The sequence below is a fragment of the Ctenopharyngodon idella genome, chromosome 12, assembly GCF_019924925.1.
Source record: "Ctenopharyngodon idella isolate HZGC_01 chromosome 12, HZGC01, whole genome shotgun sequence".
Classification (NCBI taxonomy): Eukaryota; Metazoa; Chordata; class Actinopteri; order Cypriniformes; family Xenocyprididae; genus Ctenopharyngodon; species Ctenopharyngodon idella.
In genome coordinates, this window is record NC_067231.1 from 29,016,325 (window position 1) to 29,038,108 (window position 21,784).

The 21,784-nt window shown below is 37.0% G+C and overlaps 2 protein-coding genes across 2 annotated transcripts; both read left to right on the plus strand.

Moving 5' to 3' along the window:
• Positions 1-34: 34 nt before the first annotated feature.
• Positions 35-8,451, plus strand: ush1gb (Usher syndrome 1Gb (autosomal recessive)). Its single transcript, XM_051915563.1, has 4 exons — positions 35-332; positions 4,152-4,602; positions 5,310-5,879; positions 7,487-8,451. Exons 1-4 carry the CDS (start codon positions 169-171, stop codon positions 7,769-7,771), a joined length of 1,470 nt encoding a protein of 489 aa, XP_051771523.1. The 5' UTR covers positions 35-168; the 3' UTR covers positions 7,772-8,451.
• A 2,607-nt stretch (positions 8,452-11,058) lies between these two features.
• On the plus strand, positions 11,059-20,863 carry fads6 (fatty acid desaturase 6). The gene is made up of 6 exons (XM_051915562.1): positions 11,059-11,463; positions 13,959-14,125; positions 15,557-15,737; positions 15,951-16,135; positions 18,265-18,444; positions 19,792-20,863. Exons 1-6 carry the CDS (start codon positions 11,220-11,222, stop codon positions 19,939-19,941), a joined length of 1,107 nt encoding a protein of 368 aa, XP_051771522.1. The 5' UTR covers positions 11,059-11,219; the 3' UTR covers positions 19,942-20,863.
• The last annotated feature ends 921 nt before the right edge of the window (positions 20,864-21,784 follow it).

Below are 21,784 nucleotides of genomic sequence, written 5' to 3' on the forward strand. Positions count from 1 at the left end.
GTGCGCTGAGAGGAAGTGGGCGTGGCCTTTCCAGGAGGCCTCCCCATAGCAACCGCTCGAGCTTGCCTTGTCTGCAGTTGCTCGAGTGGAAGCGCACGTGAAACCTCGCCAACACGACACCCGCCAAATGACCATCCGTGAACCGGGATAGTGGGTTCAGCCGCCGCCATGAACGACAAATACCACCGGGCGGCTCGAGACGGTCATCTGCACCTGCTGAAAGACGCGACGCGCAAAGATCTGAACGCGCCGGATGAGGATGGGATGACGCCGACGCTTTGGGCCGCGCACCACGGCAACCTGGACGCGCTCAGACTGCTGGTGGGGCGAGGGTGAGTGATGCTTGAATTATTTATGTAGAATGTATATATTTTTAAGTAATCATTGATGGATATATTTTTGTAACATTCTTTTTAATTAAAAAAAAAATGTATGTGAATAATAATAATAATAATAGAGATTTTTTTGTAATATTTGGCTGAGTCAGATTCCATCAGTTGTTATTGAGACTGTAGGCATTTCTTTTCAGAACTGAACTGTTAGTAACAGTTTGATTGTGCAAAAATACAATAAACTCATGTACAGCAATCTGAAAATCTTAGCACGCAAATATTTCTTTATACATTACCTGAGACCCTCAACAATCCAATATTTTTCAGAGAAGATGTCTTATATTGTTACATACTGCTGCTGATCAGTGTATTGATTTTTTTTTTTTTTTTTTCTTTTAAGCATTTAGTAAACATGGTTTTGTAAAGAGAAAAATCTTTGTGGAACTTTAAATGATTATAGCATCAGTCTGTAAAGCCCTTTATGTCTTTGATTCTGCTTGAAGAAGGAAGTTTTAAAAGTGTATACATTTTTAAAGTAATTCATATGATATACAAGCCTCTCAGGTCTAGTTATGTTTTGGCATATACAGTTTCATTAACAGGATGGCTGTTCTGTGTTCTCTGTATCGGATCACATCTGCACTGAGATCATTTAGTCCTAAACCCAGCCGCTTCACTGATGGATATCTGAAATTATATTTGCATATTTATTGCCCTGAGCTAATTAAAATAAAGGTCACCCAGGAGAATAATGCATCTCTTTCTTGAATGATGCTTTTCTGTTGTCATGTCTTACTACTGCTTAAAAGTACTAATATTAAATAATGAAGAGTTGCAGATAAAGGCATACTGCAGCATTCAGCTCAGTCTTACTGATGATTTTAAATGAATAGTTCACAAAATAATGCTGTATTCTCATTTTTACATATGGAAAGGACTGCAACAAGATTCTTCAAAAAATTCTACTTATGTGTATCACGGAAAATATCATGTGGCTTTGGAACAGCATGAAGGAAAGTGAATAATTATCTGTGAACTGTTCTTTAGGAGGGACTTGCTTTAGGAGAAAGCTGTAGCATTGTATTGCTTATCAAGTCATTAGGTAATTAGATCTAAATAACCTGCTCTTATCTCATGACAAGGTTAATAATGGAAGCTAAATGTTCTGCTCTGTGAACACCCTCACCGTTCTCTAATTAGTGTTGTGCATCAGTCCGTCCAGATCTCTGACTGAACCAGATCTGTTACTGAAACACGTTCAGAAGAAGAAACGAATACAGTCATAACTCTACATTTAGAGTACATGATTCCCAAAGTGTGTGTGTTTAGGAGAGAGAATCACTTTGATAAAAATTTGGATGTGATGAGTAGGCCCAGATGTAATCTGCCAAATTTTCTGTTCTGATTTTGAGGTGTATAATATTTATGGAATTCTGTGGAATGGATTTATACTTGAAACGCTGTTTGCAACCCATTTTACTTCCATAATATTTCCAGTGAATTTCTGAATAAAACAGGATATTCAACTAAAATGAAGGCAAACCCTAGATTTTATCCATCTGGTGTCGATTGGATTATAAAAGTGTGCATTAGATTATTAAATAGAGTCAGGTTATTGGAGATAAGATGTCATCAAAAAAAAGGAAAGTCATTCCATAGCAAGTTTTAACATTTTAAAAAAAGATTACAAAAAAATTTGCACAGCAGAATAAGACCAAAATGTGAAGTGAATTTTAATTTTATTATTATTTTACACTTTTCTTAGTAGCCGAAAAAGCTTTTACTTAGAATTAAGAATGGAATGGACAAAAACGACTCCAGCATATCTAGAGTTCAGACGCTGAACGCTGTGCTACATCTCTAACATTTTAGCAGGTTTTAGTGCTGTTTTTAAGGAGAGCTCATGGCCTCATGCACATTCATGGAGAGGAATTTTACACATGGCCAGACAGGGAGAAAGATGGTAATGTTCACAGTTAAAGGTCAACATAATGAATTAGGGCTATTCCTCTGCCACCTCCTGTTTCTCTGGCTGTTGGCATTTTGTTAACTTGAATGTCAGCACCATTATACACCTCAGTCTTTCACATTTTTGCTTTCTGTAGACAGTATTTCAATCCCGTGACCCCCACATGGTCCCATAAAATCTCACATAGTTTGTTATAGTCTATGTTAATGAGTGGTAGCCATTTGCACTGCAGCAACTCCTTTTATATTTTTTGCAGACATGAGAATTTAAGATTAAAAGAGAAAACATGGCAGCGGCTGTACTGGCTTTTTGACTTTAGTGAGGGCAGACAGCATATTATATAGTAGTCAACATTTGAAGTGGATCAAAAAAGTTAATCAGAGTTGTCCTAAGAACTAAGTTGTCCTAAGAAGAAGGTTTTAGGACAACTTTGAGGAAAGGTTTTGATCACTTCAAATGCTGACTACTGTATATGCAGCTAGGGCTTGACTTTAACTTTTTTGCTCATCAGCCAATGTGGCTAGTGGAAGTTACTATCCACTCAGAATTTTCACTGGACACGATTTTTGACATCGATACTATTGTGAAAAACTGTCATATAGATATTTTTAATATTATCTCATAATTTGGCAGCAGGTATATTAGGCTGCTGTCACTTTAAGACCTGACGCACGGATCCATTATACTGTTACACATGCGTTTTTTTTCTCAACTGTTTACATTCACTTAAAACAACTGACTGTGTTTACGTGAACACTCGCCAAGACTGGCATTTTGACATTATTTTGTGTGTGTTTGAACTCAATTTAGTACTGAGAGGCGGCTTTATGTGCGCACACTTTGCATGTGAGCACAAACTCTGCGGTAATGAGTAAAATTTATGTGAAATACGTGCAATCTCACGCTGAAATTCAAGCCCTGTAACACCAACAATATTCATCCGGAGGTGGATTTGTGTGTCAACTCTCTGTCGAAGAGATGAGAGCTGGTATCATGTATCTGTGGAAAATGAGTATTGGAAGCGTTTCAGATATTTCAGTATCGATACGTATTGAGAAATCTATATTTTTGACAACACTACATTGCACTTACTTTATTATTTCAGATCCCTTTTTAAAAGACTACAATTGAAAAATCTATATATTATATATAAATTTAAACCCACCAAAGTGTCTAGTTGGAGTCACTGTGTTACACGCCACTGCTGAAATCCACCCACATTTGGTGTTAATGTCAAGCCCTGTTTGCAGCATATATACAGCATCATTTCATCATTGCATTTGTATTGACTAAGGTCTGTTGGACTTCAGTTTGCAAACATATGCAATCTTGACATCCTGATTACTGGTTAATGTAATGCTGACTTACAATAAACAGGGCTTTGCATTTGTGTTAAATTGTAAACATTGTGTCTCATGCATGAAACAAGCAGAAAGAAAGTCTGTAAAAGTAGGTTGGTAATGAATACAGCGGGTCTATTTCGGTGCAGATGATGAATGCATTACATGGTGCACAGTTTTTAATGACTTCGAGAGGTGAGTCACAAAGGCAGTTTGCATAATGTGTGTAGATGTGTGTACATGTGTGTTACAGTGGGTAAGTGGAGCTCCAAAGCATCATGTTACCTATTCAGATTAACACCTTGCCACACAACAGAACATGAATGCATGCACTCATGCACTAACATGCACGTGTGCACATACACATGTATTCACACACTCTATATTTTACATCAGCCATCCAAAACCATATCCATCAACCACTTTTTTGACCATGTAAACTATATTAGAATCAGCAGAATGGAATTAGACATAACCAATCCACTATTGCTTTTGTTATTTGGTCCACAGAGGAGATCCAGATAAATGTGATATTTGGGGAAACACTCCCCTTCACCTGGCGGCGGCTAACGGCCATCTGAACTGTCTGTCCTTTCTGGTGTCATTTGGCGCCAACGTGTGGTGCTTGGACAATGACTACCACACGCCACTGGACATGGCGGCCTCTAGGGGCCACATGGACTGTGTGCGATATCTTGACTCTATCGCCGCCAAACAGATCACCATCAACCCAAAACTGGTGAGCAAACTGAAGGACCGTGCCTTCCGTAATGCAGAGAAACGCATTAAGCACTGTGAAAAGCTTCAGCGCAAGCATCACGAACGCATGGAGAAGCGTTTCATGAGAGAGAACGCTGCGATGGACATGTCGGATACGATGAGTTACAGCAGTTTCAGCAGTACCTTAAGCCAAAGGATCCCTCAGTTCAACACCCTCGACTCCAACATGACGTACTCACAGGTACTGTGTCTGAACACATGGGTACAAAAGGACATCGAACCGGTAACACTCAACATAAAACATTTGCTTAATGGAGTCAACCATTAGGTCAGTATGGAGAAGCAAGTTATAAATTCTGTTCCTAGTGAGCTGGCTACCTAGATGGCATTTTAAGGTGTCATAGGCACACTCCCATTGCAAAACCTGTTCCAAAGGGTAGGCACCATAAACAATCAGTCAAGTCGCCTATGTGGTTCATACCCCACATCTTACATATTCATTTATCTAATATTCTGGGTTGTTTCACTACACTTTCAGCCAGCAATAAGAGCAGGAATGTCCAATCTTACTTCTGGAGGGCCACTTTGTTGCAGAGTTTAGCTCCAATCCTAATCAAGCACACCTGAACCAGCTAACCAAAGTCTTTAGGATCACTAGAAAAGTCCAGACTTGGAGAATGTTGGCCCTCCATGAGCAGTATATTGGACACACCTGAAAAAGAGTGTAGTATGATATACCAATAAGATTGTAGCCTGGCTCATGTTTGTTTGTCTCCATTTCTGATTTATCCCAATGGGGTTCAGGGTGGTTTTCTTTATTGGCTAATTCACTAAGAATAGTCTTTCAATGGGGTACTAGAGACCTAGAGATGTATGTGAGGCAATGCTGACAATTTTGTATACAGGATGAAGTAAGACAAAGAAAATTACCATGATTTCTCTTTGCAGGCAACGCTTCAGTCCACAACAAGAGGCCGGACCAAGATTCAGCGGCGTCTAGAGAAGAAGAAGCAAGGTGATGGAACGTTCAAGATTTCTGAAGATGGGCGAAGGAGTGTCCGCTCGCTCTCTGGTCTTCAGCTGGGTAATGATGTAATGTTCATGAAGCAGGGAACATATGTCAACCCACGCCAGCAGTCCAGCCCTCGACTCAACATCCGTAACATGTTCTCTGGTAAACAGGACATAAGGGAAGATGAAGATGATGATGAGGTAGACACTGTTTCTCGGGCACTCAGTGATCCGGGTCTATATGATGCTGCATACTCCGAAATAAGTACAGACTCGGGTCGAGACTCTTTGTTCAACCGCCCAGGACTTGGTACCATGGTATTCCGTCGGAATTATGTGACTGATGGGCTGTTCCGAATGGGACGGAATGAGGGTAGCGTGGTGGGGAGTGAACCAGTGGGACGAGTCCCGAACGTCCGATTACGAGGGAGACTGCCGCTACGGACACCCAGTCTCGATGAAGTCAGCATAGGCAGCTCATTGAGCCTACAAGAGAGGAATTTACAGGTACAAACGAAATTCAGCAGATACTATATGGATGCCACTTGTTCTACCACCTGAGCTAGATTGTCTTGTACTTGCTCTGCATCAGGGATGGGCAACTCCTGTCCTGGGGGTCAATTATTCTGCAGTGTTTAGCTCCATCCCCAATCTAACCAAAGTCTTGTGTTTAATTAGATATAGAGTTAAACTCTGCAGGACAGCGGCTCTCCAGAACCGGTGTTACCCATCCCTGCACTACATGGCCAAAATGTGGACGCCCAAAAACCATGCTCATGTGTGCTTGTTGAACATTTGGTTTCAGTACCAAGGGCATTAATAGGAAGTTGGTTACAGCTTCCACTCTTCTGGGAAGCTTTTCAATTAAATGTTGGAACATGACTGCAGGGATTTGCTCCCAATCAGACACTAACTCACAGTCTGCATTTCCAATTCATCCCAAATGTGTTCAGTGGGGTTCAGGTCAGGGGGTGTGTGAAGGCCATTCAAATTCTTCCACACCAGAAAATCATTTCTTTATTGACCTTTGTGCACATGGACATCATGCTGGAACAGAAAAAGGCCCTATTTTAGTACAAGTGGTTTTACTTGGGTACCAAGTCGGTACTGAAATTTTAAAAATGTGACGATACCAGCATTTCCCCCTAGCTTTTTAAACGCCGTTGAGCGGATTCTTAAACACCTCTGACTGGCCATTGTGTTCACGTACTCAACAGATATGTCTGTGATTGGCAGCAATGATCAACCCTTCAAAAACATGTAATTAGCTGCCGTTGTCCGCGTCTCAGCAGATCCGTCTATCAGCGTATATATTTGGGATCTTTCAAACGCTCCCATGTGTATCTGTTTAAGCGCTTGGTGAAGAGCGTCAAAGGTTTCTATTTACAACATGTTTTTGAAGGGTTGATCATTGTAGCCAATCACAGACATATCTGTTGAGCGCATGAACTCAATGGCCAATCAGAGGTGTTTAAGAATCCACTCAACAGCACTCAAAATGCTAGGGGGAAATGTATTGTCACATTTTTAAAATTTCAGTACCGACTTGGTACCGAAATCTGTACTTTTTACAACCCTAGCTAAAATTTGCAAACCTGTTAAGTAAAAGGGGGTGTCCAGATACTTTTTTGGCCATGTAGTGTAAATTAGAAATCTGTTGATCTGAATAAATGTAAATGGGCTAATCTAAATCAGTCGGTGTGAATCAGTTCATCTTAATCAGTTTATGAGAGGACACAGCAGCCTAGATCTAGGAAAGAGACTTTGATGATTAGGTAACACTTTATTTTGATGGTCCCCTCTAGACATCCTGTTGACTGTAAGTAACGTTGCACCTACATATCAACTAACTCTTAGTAGACTGTCTGCTTAATATCTGCTAATATTTTATTTTGATGCTCCCCAACAGACACTGTATTGACTGTTACTGTGCAAGTACGTCAACTTATTCTACTAACCCTACCCCTAACGGTCTACTAATACTCTAATGTAAGTTAGTTGACATGCAGGTGCAACGTTACTTATAGTCAACACAAAATGTCTAAAGGGGACCATCAAAATAAAGTGTAACCGATAATTATAATGATAGTTCTCATGTTGGCGGTGTCCTGTAGGATTTGCCTTGGGAGGAAGGAGACCTAGGTTTGGAGGAGGAGGATGACGAGATACACCCATCGTCGGCTCCTTTGGAAGTGTTCCTGGCATCTCAAGGACTGAGTGACTTCCTATCCATCTTCAATCGAGAGCAGATGGACCTGGAGGCGTTGCTGTTGTGCTCTGAGCAGGACCTCATCAGCATCCACATCCCACTCGGACCCCGCAAAAAACTACTGGATGCGTGCAGCAAACGCAACAATGCTATCGACGGAGCTGACGGCATGCAAGACACTATGCTTTAAAGGAGAGTGTGTGTCTGTTTTTGACTCAGTTCCAAAACCTAATGTACTCACTAGCTGCCTGCACAAGTGGCTGCTTTTTAAAGCAGAAACCTTGCTGAATTGAATCCTCACAGACTGCAGCTTAACACAGTACATAAATAGCGCTTCTCACGCAAAGTGCATGAGAGTCTTGACTCCCAGTTGATACAGTTCTGGGATATCCCAGTTGAATCGATTTCAATTAGAGTATTTTTATCAGTACTTTATAACCAGCATTTCTCTCCTCTTGTCCACCATTTTGGATGTATTTTTTTCCTCTGAGCTTGATGCATTCTCGGATTTCTTTCTCTGTAAAGCATACATGTGATTCTGTCTAAGAATTTGGCCAAAACAGTGTATTTTAGGAGGCAGTATAAGATAATTAAACTGCCTACTTTTTAGAACCACATCTCGTCAGGAGCTATAGTATGTCAATAATGCCTCGATTGACCCTGTTTACTAAATGTGCATCCCTGATCTTGAGGTGCATTTTATTACAAAAAAAATGTCTTTGGCTTTGTATTTTTAAGCAAAAATACAGTAACTTGTTCTTCCTCTGCAATTACTTTGTTTTTCTGCTGACATCTGTACAGGCTATTGAATAATATTATTATAGCCAAAAGCTACTTATGCATTGTTTTAGTAAACTCGTTCTGACTACATTCTGTCTACAATGCTCTCTCTAAAACCTGTTCAGTCAATAGCAAATTGATGGAATCAAGTTTCACACTACTCTTCAAATTCCAAATCCTGTTTCACTTTGAAATGCATGACATTGCGGAAGTTAAATGGGTTGCACAATGCAATTCACATATTTGAAATGCTTCTTATACCTGCATTTGGAACAGAGCCATTATGTGTGTGAGAGTGAGTGAAACTACTGCCTCCCTGTGGCTGGGAGGAAAACTACAGGTCTTCTATGGTCTCTGCATGACTGTCTATCCAGCACTGCTTCCTGCTCACAAAGAGGTTCTGCTTGGAGAATGAAGTCAACCTGCGGTTGTGAATGCCCTTTGTTGTTTTGTGGTATAATTTGCATAAACTCTTACCAGCTTGAGCTTCATCAGAGACACTGTGGTTCCTGATTCACTCTGTGAATTGTCTTGCATATTGAAACTGTACTTTGAGGACTAAAGTAAATTAGAGTAATTTGCAGTAATAATTAGCATTTTGAACAATTTTCAACTCTACAAATTCAGACCAGGAATTGAGGCCTTGCTACATGACAACCCATCTTAAATATGACAATTTTAACATAGATTTGCTAGTGATGGAGCAAAAAAAAAATCTATATATCAAAGCTTTAGTTTCCCACATTTTCCCAGATTATGCTAAAGTATCTGATCTTTATTATTTTAATGTACCTAAAATCTAAACTAATTTCAAGCATTTAAGCAGAAACATGGTCTTTAAGATCATACATCCAGGTCAGATGTGTGCAAACTTGACTTGTCGCTTTCTGTATATGCACACATTATATAATTATTGCACTTTGGAACTGAATTCATATGCATTTAAGAATTATTCAGTGTTTTATATTTGGGATTATGTTTATAGTTTATAGTATAGCTTTGGACAGCACTGATGTCCAGCCAAAACACACTGCAGTTTGACTCATGGTAATGTTACTGTATGTTGGCAATTTAAAGTTTTCAGCATTCTGAAGATGATAATGATTGTATACTATACTAACTGACTCCAGCTGATGTTTGTACAGTTTTATTGATGTACAGTACAGTTCTGTGTATGTGATATTGATCGACTACAGTCAAAGCGTCTGGCTCAGCAGGTGATGTGTTTGTTCTGGATACTGTGTTCCTCTGCTATCTGATCATTTATGGGTGTGTGCAGAAGGTTTTAGAGACTGACATGCTGAAAGCTGATATTACTCTTGATACTTTAGCTGTCTATACAACACTTCATCTCCATCTGCACATATAGCTACACACTGCTGTCCCGTCTCACATTTATGGAAGTATGTTCAGTGCTTGTCTGGATACAAATATTCCTGTTAACTCATTCACACAAGCAGAACATATTTCTGTGTAAATGTTTTCTAAAACCATTCTTGTGTAAGTGGTCACATTATTTTGGGCTGTAATTGTAAATTGCAGAAAATGTTTAATTAAAAAATTTCTGTGCAGGTACTTCAAAAACATTGATCCTTCCCTTGCAAGAGGATGAAAGCAAGTCGTTTTGCATTGTTTCATGAGGCACATTGTTTTTGTGCTCGTTTGAAGTCTTGCATATTTTTTATGATACTCAAAATATAATGTCTTTACATTTTATGATTGTCCCTGACTGTGCCAGGTCATATTTCACCCTATAAAATCAAAAGAAATATGAACCAGACATTTTCAGGGTAGCCAAATGCCAATATTTTCAGTGACAAATTGTGGATAGTTGTGTTAAAATGTTAATTTAATAAACTAGTCATTATTACCATTGTGAACTGACCTGTATTTGAGTTATTTGATGTTTGTTTATTTGTATTTTAATGTTGTTTGTGTTCAGTGTACTGTATAGAATCGCTCACATCCTTCCTGCTTTTCTTTTTCTTTCTTTTTTCCGGACCTTCTGTTCTTTTGCTGAAACCTTTCTTTTGTCTTCTGCCAAGTAGAGTAAAAGTGAGAAAGGAGGGAGTACAGGGTTTGCTAAGTACATGAGTGAGTCAACAGATAAGAGAGAGACGATTTATTCTATAGCTGTATGAGGAGTGTTATCTGCTTCAGGACACAATGAATGTCTGTGACACCAGAAATCTGAAATCACTTTTGGCCCTCATGAGGAAAACTACTTATAAATCATACTAAATTATGTCTTTTTGAAAATATAAAAATGCATAGTTTTTTGTGAGGGTTGGGTTTAGGGTTATGGGATAGAATATACAGTTTGTACAGTGTAATAATCATTATGTCCCATGTGTGTGTGTGTATGCGCTCGCACTTTGTTGCTCTTGCCATTCAGTCCTTCGTAAAACACTTCTTACACAATTTTTTGTGTGATTTTGTGATTTGACAGGTATTTTTCCAACAAAAATGAATTGTTGAGTTGAATGTAACCAAGAATTGTTTCTAAAACCATTCACAATATGCACAAAAATTAAAGTTAATGCAAAACGTATTTTTATGTTTTAAAATGCATTCTATAGCTGTATGAGGAGTGTTTTATGTGTGTGTGTGTGTGTGTGTGTGTGTGTGTGTGTGTGTGTGTGTGTGTGTGTGTGTGTGTGTGTTGTTTTCTTGCAGCTCTAAGGACACTCCTGCCAAAGGCATCGCCGTGGGAACGAGAGAGAGAGAGAGAAAGAGAGCGCGCTCGAGAGAGGAGATCTGTTTTAGCGCAGTCAGCAGTAAAGTGCCTCACTACCTTGTTCGCGGACGGGACGGAAAGCGTGTACGCGAGCCATGCGTCTCTGAGCACTAGCGCTATCATGCAGAATATTCCAGAGAAGAAGAGAGAGACCGACAGCCTGCGAGGGCCCGCGTCCCGGGATGGTGAAGGACGCGGGGACTCCGAGGGGGACGCGCAGGGGAAGCAGGCGGACGCGGAGCGAGAGACGCTGATGATGGAGCTCACGCGACTGGTGCAGAAGAGTGTGCGCGAGAGCAGCTGGTGGGAGAAGAGAGGGATAGACTGCACCATCCTCACCGCAGCCTTCATCAGTTTACCTGCAGGTAATGCAAAGTTAGATATTAGACACACTTTATTCTTGTTCTTGCGAGGTAACACTTAAAACAACCAAGGCTGAACCAAAGTGCTTTACAAAAAATTCACCTACTTTAGGCGAATCTCGTGAAACAAACAAAACATAGGCTACTCAAACTAACGTTATTATGAAGTCCATTATGTCATTTCTATAACAATTAACCGCATTTCCAATTGAAATGCTCATTGCTGTAATGCAACAAAATCTGTGTGATATGTGGGGATAAAATGAATAAAAATGTCACAATGCAATAATATTTATATATATATATATATATATATATATTTGAATGCAAAATATTTATTTTTATGTATTATAAATATCATTTTATTTTAGATATTTTAAAATATTTTTGTTTTGTTTTGAAAATGTTTTTTATTTTAACCCATTCATATCTGAGCAACATATTAAACATTGTATAAATGGCTTGTATGTGGGGGAAAAAAATTTAAAACCTTATCTTAAGTTTGCATTTTAATATTTGCATTTTAAATTGCATTTGCTCAGAGAATATGGAACATTCAGTGTGTGTTTTTATATCATAACATGTCGTTACATCATGTAATTGTGTACAAAAGACTGTGTTAGAGAATATGAAGGTGTGTGATGTTATTAATAGGGAGTGTTTTGGATAATGTGCAATTAAAACTAATTGTTTAGTGTCCCGGGTGTGACAGTGTTATTGGGTTAATTTCGGTTTAACAGTGACACAGAAACCCAGCTGAAGTCTATCATGCTTCAGTTTTGTGCCAAAGGTTCCTTCACTCTCGATCCAAACAGATCGGCTTCTTTAAACAGTATATTAAACCTTTTTAACCTTTCAGACGTTGGCTAGTTAATATCCAAATTACTGAGGCACTCCTGTGGGGGGGTTGTCATGGCGACCGGTTCGATTTGTGTCCTCCTCTCCCATAGGGAAGATCCAGTTTCCTGCAGCACAGTGACTCGTCTTTCAGGGAGAAACCAACGGCACGGCTCCGGCGAGGGGGTCAAACTGCTTCATCATGAGGGGAAAGATTAGTTATATCAGCCAAAACAACACAAACTCAATCATTTCATTATCCTTTGAAATTCAGCAGTGTTTTTCTCTGAATGGAAAAAAATTATTTACAGAACAAACAAAGCAAAACAAAAACGAAATATGACTCAAATAATATTTTAAAAAGGCATGATCTACATGATACTTATAGAAAACATGGTAACACTTTACAATAAGGTCTCATTTGTTCATGCATTATAGATAACATTATAGCATTTGTTAATCTTTGTCTGTTAGCTAAAAAATGCAGTTGTTCATTGTTTATTCATGTTAGTTCAAAGTGCATTAACTCATGTACACAGAAACTTTGATTTTAGTGAATGTTGAAATTACCTTGAACTAACAATGAACTATAAATCTACAGCATTTAGTAATCTTAGCTAATGTTAATAAATGGAAGTGTTGCCAAAAACATTTTAAAGAGGTCGTTGATTATGATTTCACTTTTTTAACTTTAATGTTGCTGTTTGAGCATAAACAACATCTGCAAAGTTCAATGAAAAGGGAGATTTTCTTTTACTGAAATCGCTTTGTAAGGACTACAACAGACGGCTGATAGGGACTACAACGAGCTTCTTCCTGGGTTGGTGACATCACAAACCCTAAAATTAACATAAACCCCGCCCCTGAGAACACAGAACAAAGGGGGTGAGGCCATGTTGAGCTGCTTTAGAGAAGAGGAAGAGTTGTTGTAGTAGCGTGTTGTTGACATGCCGTCATTTTACGCCGGACTGCTTCACAAACGAGGGTCAATTCAACACAAAAGATTAACATGACGGCACATGCTAGTGGATGAGTTGAATCAACTCCACAGCAACTACATAAATTTATCCACTAACCATTCAGAAACATCTAAAAGTTGTAACTTCTTCCTGAGTCTCTCCATCAGTGTCGACTCCGGTTTGAACAACGTAAGGCTGAACACCGTCGTCATTTTGGCTGCGTGAGATTCTCCAGCTTTGTTGTTGTTGAGCAAACAAAGCACGAGCTGTTAAAGCTCCGCCCTCTTCTGGAAAGGGGGCCGGGAGCAGCAGCTCATTTGCATTTAAAGGGACACACACGAACACTTCATGTTTTTGCTCACACCCAAATAGGGGCAAATTTGACAAGCAGTAATAAATGATCTGTGGGGGATTTTGAGCTGAAACTTCACAGACACATTCTGGAGACACCAGAGACTTATATTACATCTTGTAAAAGGGGCATTATAGGTCCCCTTTTACATCAATATGTGTTTATTATAGTACATGCTTGTTGATGGTGTTTGATGAATAGCATTGATATGCATTTAACCTAACATCAAATGGCACATGAATTCATATTTTCTGAGCAATATGTGTTATAGCTTTGATTATGAAGCATAAACCTCACGCAGGTGTCGATCCTCCTGCCCCGTTACAGTGATGTTGTTCTTGTGTTTGCAGGGTTCCTGTTGTTGGGTTCGTCTCAGCTGCTGTATTTCCTGTCGGGTCTGCTGATAATGGGCGTGGCTCACGCTGTCATCACTGTTAAAGGCGCACACCTGGCCAGTCACGGCGCGCTCAGCGAGTCTCCGGCCTGGGCCGACTTCTGGGCCGTCTTCTTCATCGAAGTGAGATCCGAATATATCCACAATATATTGAGTTTGCTGTAGATATATGAATATAGGGAAATATATTCTTGCAAAGAACCATGATACAGTTTATTATGTACGAATACGTACTTATATCAAAGTACCATGGTTTTACCATTTAGGATTACCTCTGAATCATGATTCTCCCACAGTACTTTTTTCATTTCCATTTTTCAAAATGGTGTTCATAAATGTTCCAGTGCAGTGTGAACACTGCAAAAGAATGGAAAGAATTTGACTGATTAATTCTTCATGAATTAACTTTGAGATTAAGAGGATTTAGATTCATTTTACAGTGTCCATCCTCTCAAGAATGTAAGAGTCATGTTGATCATGGTAACAGTCTCTACACACATATACAGTGACCCAAAAGTCTGAGACAACTGCTGAAAATATCACATTTTATCATTATTTCTGCAATGTTCACTGCAGAAAAAATGCTAACAGTTTAGTGAAATGATTAGATTAAATGAATTACATTACTAAATAACTCAGTGTAATGTTTATTTACATTATTAAATATTTTAATTTATTTCTAAATTATTATTTCATTTAATTTTAATTAAATTATTTAATTCGATATAAACAATGAAGATTAAATTATAATAAATTATTATTAAAATTAAAAATTTAATTTAATAATTACATTATTTATTTACCATATGTAATTAAAATAGTAAATTAAAATATTTAATAATGTAAATAAATTAATTTAATATTTTAATTGAATTATTACATTAAAATGCAGCTTAAACAAATAAATTAAATGCACAAATCACAAAAAGGACTAAGTAATGAAGTAACAAGATTATTAAAAATCAAGATTATTAAAAAGTTTAAACTAATGGATATAAATAATGTGCTAAAGCATAAGTAAATAATTTAATTTAAAATTTAATAATGTAAATTATTTAATTTAATTTTGTATTTTATTCAGTATTTTAATTTAATATTTAAAGGGATAGTTCACCCCCAAAAAGGAAGATTCTGTCATCATTTACTCACCCAAACCTGTATGAGTTTCTTTCTTCTGCTGAACACAAAAGAAGATATTTTGATGAATGTTGGTAACCAGACAGTTGAACGATATTCTTCAAAATATCTTCTTCTGTGTTCAGCAGAAGAAAGAAACTCATACAGGTCTGGAACATCTTGAGGGTGAGTAAATGATGACAGAAGTTTCATTTTTTGGTGTACTATCCCTTTAAATCAAATAATTGAATTATGTAAATTAAAATCCAGCGTGATTTGAGATGTTCCTAAGAGTCACATGATCAATGGCACTCATTATAAGTCACCCTGAAATGGTGCACAATTTTTCATTTGAAATGCTTCGAAATCCCAAAACTTTAATGTGATCTCAGCATTTCTTCCCCTGCGTGCTGACGGCCGTCTCTCCCGGTCTCTCAGGTGTGCGGCTCGTTCTCAGCGCGGGCGGGTGTTCAGGCTCATGTGAAGATGCATCACGCTCACACTAATGTGATCGGCCTGGGAGACTCCAGCACCTGGAAGATGCCCTTCCTGCCTCGATCCGTCTACCTGTTCATCGCGCCGCTGGCCATCCCCATCATCACACCCGTCGTCGCCGTCGGTGAGAACAACTATTCCTTTAAACATCAGAAATCTTCTGACTAGCAGTGGTTTTGTGGTTTCATTCAGTACAGTGAGGATAGAAACTGACGTTTTTGTTCTGAGCTGGTTTACATTTGCATACATTTACATCTGACCTCTTCTGTTCTTCTGCGAGCGAGTGCATGTGTTGATGGCATCCTCATCATTTGTGATTTGAACGCATGTGTTTCAGGTCAGCTGAAGGGTCAGTCTCCGCTCCAGATGGCGCGCACCGTCGTGTGTGTGTGTCTGGGGTTTTTCTCTCAGTATTACCTGCTCAGGTGTGTGTCAGGGCTGTCGTTCAGCTCCGCTCTGATGGTCATGCTTCTGTGTCGAGCCATGTTCTCTGTGCCGTACATACATGTCAACATTTTTCAGGTGAGATTCAACATCCTAAGTCTGCATTTTGACAGTCATTAGTTGTGTTTACAAAGGTTACTTAATCTTAGTGACATGAACAAACCCTCTAACATAAAGTGGTTTCTGCGTGATTGCTCAAACACAGGAATGGTCTTTACAATTACTTTTTTAGTTGATTGTAGCTACAGTTTTACCTGATGAATAAAAAACAGCCCTAGCAACTGCTTAGCAACACCCTAACAACCACCCACGCCATCCTAGCATCATGACTAAGCACCGCTTATCTTCAAAAATTCATTTAAATTATTTACACAACTTATCTTCAGAAAAGTTGTTTTTGCATGCTCAGAAAATATAAATAAAATTATTTATACCACTTATCTGGTAATATAATTGTTTTTTGCATGTTTAGAAAATATAAATTGAAAAATTATACCAATTCAGAAAATATAAAAAATATAGTTGTTTTTGCATGCTCCTAAAATATAAAAAAAATTTTACACATTATCTTCAGAAAATATGAAAATATAGTAGATTTTGCATGCTATAGGTGTTTATGCATACCTCTTATCTTCAGAAAAGATAAAAATATAGTTGTTTTTGCATGCTCAGAAAATATCAATTATACATTTTTCACACTTATTATCTTCAGACAATATAAAAATAGTTGTTTTTGCATGCTCTTAATATAAATTAAATATTTGCATGCTATAGTTGTTTAGTATGCATGCTCAGTTTAATATAAATTAAATTTATTTACACTATATCTTCAGAAAATATAAAAAATATAGTAGTTTTTCCATGCTACAGTTGTTTATGCATGGTCAGAAAATATTAATTAAATTATTTACACTACTTATCTTCAGAAAATATAAAAATATAGTAGTTTTTGCATGCTATAGGTGTTTATGCATGCTCAGAAAATATAAATTAAATTATTTATACCTCTTATCTTCAGAAAAGATAAAAATATAGTTGTTTTTGCATGCTCAGAAAATATAAATAATATTACATTTTTCACACTTATTATCTTCAAACAATATAAAAATAGTTGTTTTTGCATGCTCAGTTTAATATAATTTAAATTTATTTACACTATATCTTCAGAAAATATAAAAAATATAGTAGTTTTTACATGCTATAGTTGTTTATGCATGGTCAGAAAATATTAATTAAATTATTTACTCTACTTATCTTCAGAAAATATAAAATATATATTTGTTTTGCATGCTCAAAAATATAAATACAATTAAGCAACTTATCTTCAGAAAATATAAAAAATATAGTTTTGCATTTTTAGAAAATATAAATTATATTAATTTTTACACTAATCATCTTCAGAAAATATATAGTAGTTTTTGCATGCTATAGCTGTTTATGCATGCTCAGGAAATATAAACTAAATTTATACCACAAAAAAAATGTTGTGTATGTAAACTCGTTGTGGTCCTGAGTTTGAACCAGCGCATCACATGACCCACTAACAACAGAAAGTGTCTCCCAGTACAGTAACACTCCAGCAGTACATTATTCTCTCGGCTCATAAGAATAATCTGAGTGTGAACTTTCCAAGCTATTCAGCTCAAGTCTGCATCGGTCCATCCCTCTCTTTGTGTGTCTCTCCATCTTTCCCCCGAGACCCACTCAATACGGCTTTGTTCTCCTCTCCTGCTCGTCGAGGTTCACGGGGTTCGTTTGTAGAACGACAGAGAACAATTCACCCGTGATTTTCCCAGGCAGGGCAAAGGGAGAATGTACAGTACTTTTGTATTTATTGTGCTGATCCTCTGAGGTATTTTTGCTGGTCTGAAGGTTTTTAAAGGGCTGCCGTCAGCTCTGAGACCTCGACATGATGTGTGAGATCCTTGTTGCTGGTTTGTAGTTGTGTTACAGTATGTGTGTGTGTGTGTGTGATAAATGCCTTTGTGTGCTATTGTCTTGTGTGCTGGTGTCAGTTTTGTCTAGTTTGGGCCTCCTGTGGTGTCAGTGGCGCCTCTCAGGCCGCTCAGCCCCTTCAAAGATCACACACACACTGAACTAAAGACTGAATCTCTAAAAAGGGTCATTTTATTGTTGTAATGTAGTGTAGTTGCAGTTTTCCATGAAAAGACCTCATTAAGTTGCTCTCTGTGTCTCTACTTTTGCAGCACATCGGACTGCCAATGTTTTCTGCCAGTAGCCGTCCAAAACGGATCTACCAGATGACGCACGGAGTCCTGAACCTTCCCAGAAACCCACTGCTGGACTGGACCTTTGGCCATTCCCTCATCAACTGCCACGTAGAGCATCACCTTTTCCCATTCCTGTCTGACAACATGTGCCTGAAGGTGTGTGTTCATACTGAGACGAACACAAACATATATGGACATGGAGCTTAGTGTTAATGTAAAAAAAAAAAATATAAACGTAGATAATTGTCATTTAAAATAATACTTAAATTAAATTATTTAAATTATTGCATATATTATTGAATTATTTCAGTATTGTTTTATTTTATGCTGCATTTTAATTTAATAAAATAATTTAATTAATAATTAAATAAGATGTAATTATTAACATATAAAAATTTAAATAAATAGATTATTTATTTGATTTAAATAGATTAATATTTTATAGTAATATTTAAATTTTAATTTAATATTTCAATTAAATTATTTACATTTTTCATGTAATATTTTAATTAGATTAGATTAGATTAAATGAAGTTAAATTAAGATGCAGCATAAACAAATACAGTAACTATACAATTCCCTATATATATATATATATATATATATATATATATATATAATATTAAACTATTTAAATATATTTATATATATATATATATATATATATATATATATATATTATTTTAAGTTAATAAAAATATTAATTTAAAATATTAAACTATTTAAATATATATATATATAATTTAAATAGTTTAATATTTTAAATTAATATTTTTATTTATTATTTAAATTACATTATTTACATTTTTTTATTTTATATTTTATTTAATATTTTAAAAGGAATAAATTAATGAAGTAACAGTAATCAAACAAGATCAATTAAAAAGGAAAAACTAATATATAAGGATAATATGGCAAATAAATATAGATATATAACAAGTTAACAATTTAATTTAATGTAATAATTTAATTAATTTAATTTCATATTTAAATAAAATTAATGCATCATAAACAAATAAAGTAACAATACATTTCACAAAAAGGAATAAATTAATGAAGTAACATTAGTCAAACAATATTAATTAAAAAGGAAAAAGTAATGTATATGCCAAATATACATATATATAAGTAAACGATTTAATGTAATGATGATTATTTAATCATTTTATTCAATTTTTACATTAAATTAAAATGCAGCATAAACAAATAAAGTTACAATATAATTCACTGAAAGGAATAAATTAAGTAACATTAGTCAAAAAAGTTAAAAATATGTTATATATATTGTGTGTGTGTGTGTGTGTGTGTGTGTGTGTGTGTGTGTGTGTGTGTTAAAAATATAAATTTGTGTAATAATTTAATTAATTATTTAAAATTAGAATGCAGCATAAACAAAGAAAGTTAGTAAAATTTACCAAGCAAGATACACGGAAAAAAGTCAAAGAAAGAAAAAACTAACGGATAAAGATAATCTGCCAAATAAATACCTGTTTTTCTGCTCAGGTGAAGCCCATCGTGTCTCAGTATCTGAAGGAGAAGAAGCTGCCATATCAGGAGGACGGTTACGTCTCCCGTCTGCGGCTCTTCTTCCACAGGTATCAGGAGCTGATGGTGTTTGCTCCGCCCATCACTGAACTCGTGGGAGTGCAGTGACAGAGGGAGAGGATGAGAACATGGACACTGACATGATGATGATCAAGCGTCATGCGCTTCCAAATGCTTCCAAATTTTATATATACATGTTTAGTTGATGCATGAAGGCATTAGAACTGAAGTCAACGTTTCGCAACCCATAATGTGACATATTTATGAGTGAAACAGGGTGTTCAACGAGAACAAAAAAATGTAGGATGAGACCTGAATGCTGAAAAGGAAAGTCATTTTAGAGATGCATCAAATTTCGGTGAAGGATTATGAAGACAAACATGTATTGTTTTAGAATAACGTGCACTGATGAATCATAAATGAATGCGCAATAAGAAAAGAAAATGGGATCAGTTTTGATTCCGCGTTGACTTTAACAAGCGATGTCACTCACAGCATCATTTAAAATGGACGCTTTTGTATAAAACACTGAAGAAAAGGAGGATTTCCCTTAAGACAGCACTCCGCTAAATGACATTATTGAATGTAAAGAACATTGCCTTATGCGCTGACGTCAGATCAGTGATAATACTGCACTGCAGCTCTCAGCACACATGACCTCTGACCCCTGAACAACTTAAAAGATGGATAATACTTCACCTAATCTATATAGGACACACTTTAACCTTGTTCCGAAGTAGTGAGCTGCGTTTGCTCTCTCTTAAGTGACTAAATAAGCTGCGACTCTGTACATCAGGGAACAACTGATTCCAGTAGAGTTTGCCATGCATTATGGGATTGTCATCTCCACAAAGGTTAAATATGATGCTGCTTTTAAAATTTTGGGCAAATGAAGCTATCTTGAAGGTAATTTTGCTGTCTAGATAGGCAGCTCACTAGGTTTTGGAACAGAGCTTTTGTGTAGATTAAAGGAACACTCCACTTTTTTTGAAAATAGGCTCATTTTCCAACTCCCCTAGAGTTAAACAGTTGAGTTTTACCGTTTTCGAATCCATTCAGTCGATCTCCGGGTCTGGCGGAACCATTTTTAGCATAGCTTAGCATAGTTCATTGAATCTGATTAGACCGTTAGCAAACTTGACTCTTCTGTAGTTACATCGTGTACTAAGACCGACGGAAAATGAAAAGTTGCAATTTTCTAGGCCGATATGACTAGGAACTATACTCTCATTCCGGCGTAATGATCAAGGAAATTTGCTGCCGTACCATGGCTGCAGCAGGCGCAATGATATTACGCAGCGCCTCTCACAAATGTCTCCCTGGTTGCAAGGCACGCTCCCTGTGCAAACAGGGGGTCACAGGCGCTGCGTAATATCATTGTGCCTGCTGCAGCCATGGTACGACAGCAAATTTCCTTGATCATTACGCCGGAATGAGAGTATAGTTCCTAGTCATATCGGCCTAGAAAATTGCAACTTTTCATTTTCCGTCGGTCTTAGTACACGATGTAACTACAGAAGAGTCAAGTTTTAAATAGGAAAAATATTGAAACTCTTTGGTCATTTTTTAAGCGAGATGCTAACGGTCTAATCAGATTCAATGAACTATGCTAAGCTATGCTAAAAGTGGTACCGCCAGACCCGGAGATCGGCTGAACGGATTCGAAAACAGTAAAACTCAACTGTTTAACTCTAGGGGAATTGGAAAATGAGCCTATTTTCAAAAAAAGTGGAGTGTTTCTTTAAAGCAGAAACATTTATTACGGTTGTAGCTTGACATATTTGAATTTGCTAACAACAATCCTATAATCTGAATACAATATTAATAAAGCCCACAGAACAGTACATGTAGCCTAACTGTAATGAATATGTGGAAAATGCATTTTTATGATCTAAACACATAATCATATTTACAGTATTACAGTAGTAGTTATGCACTGAGGGTGTTTCGT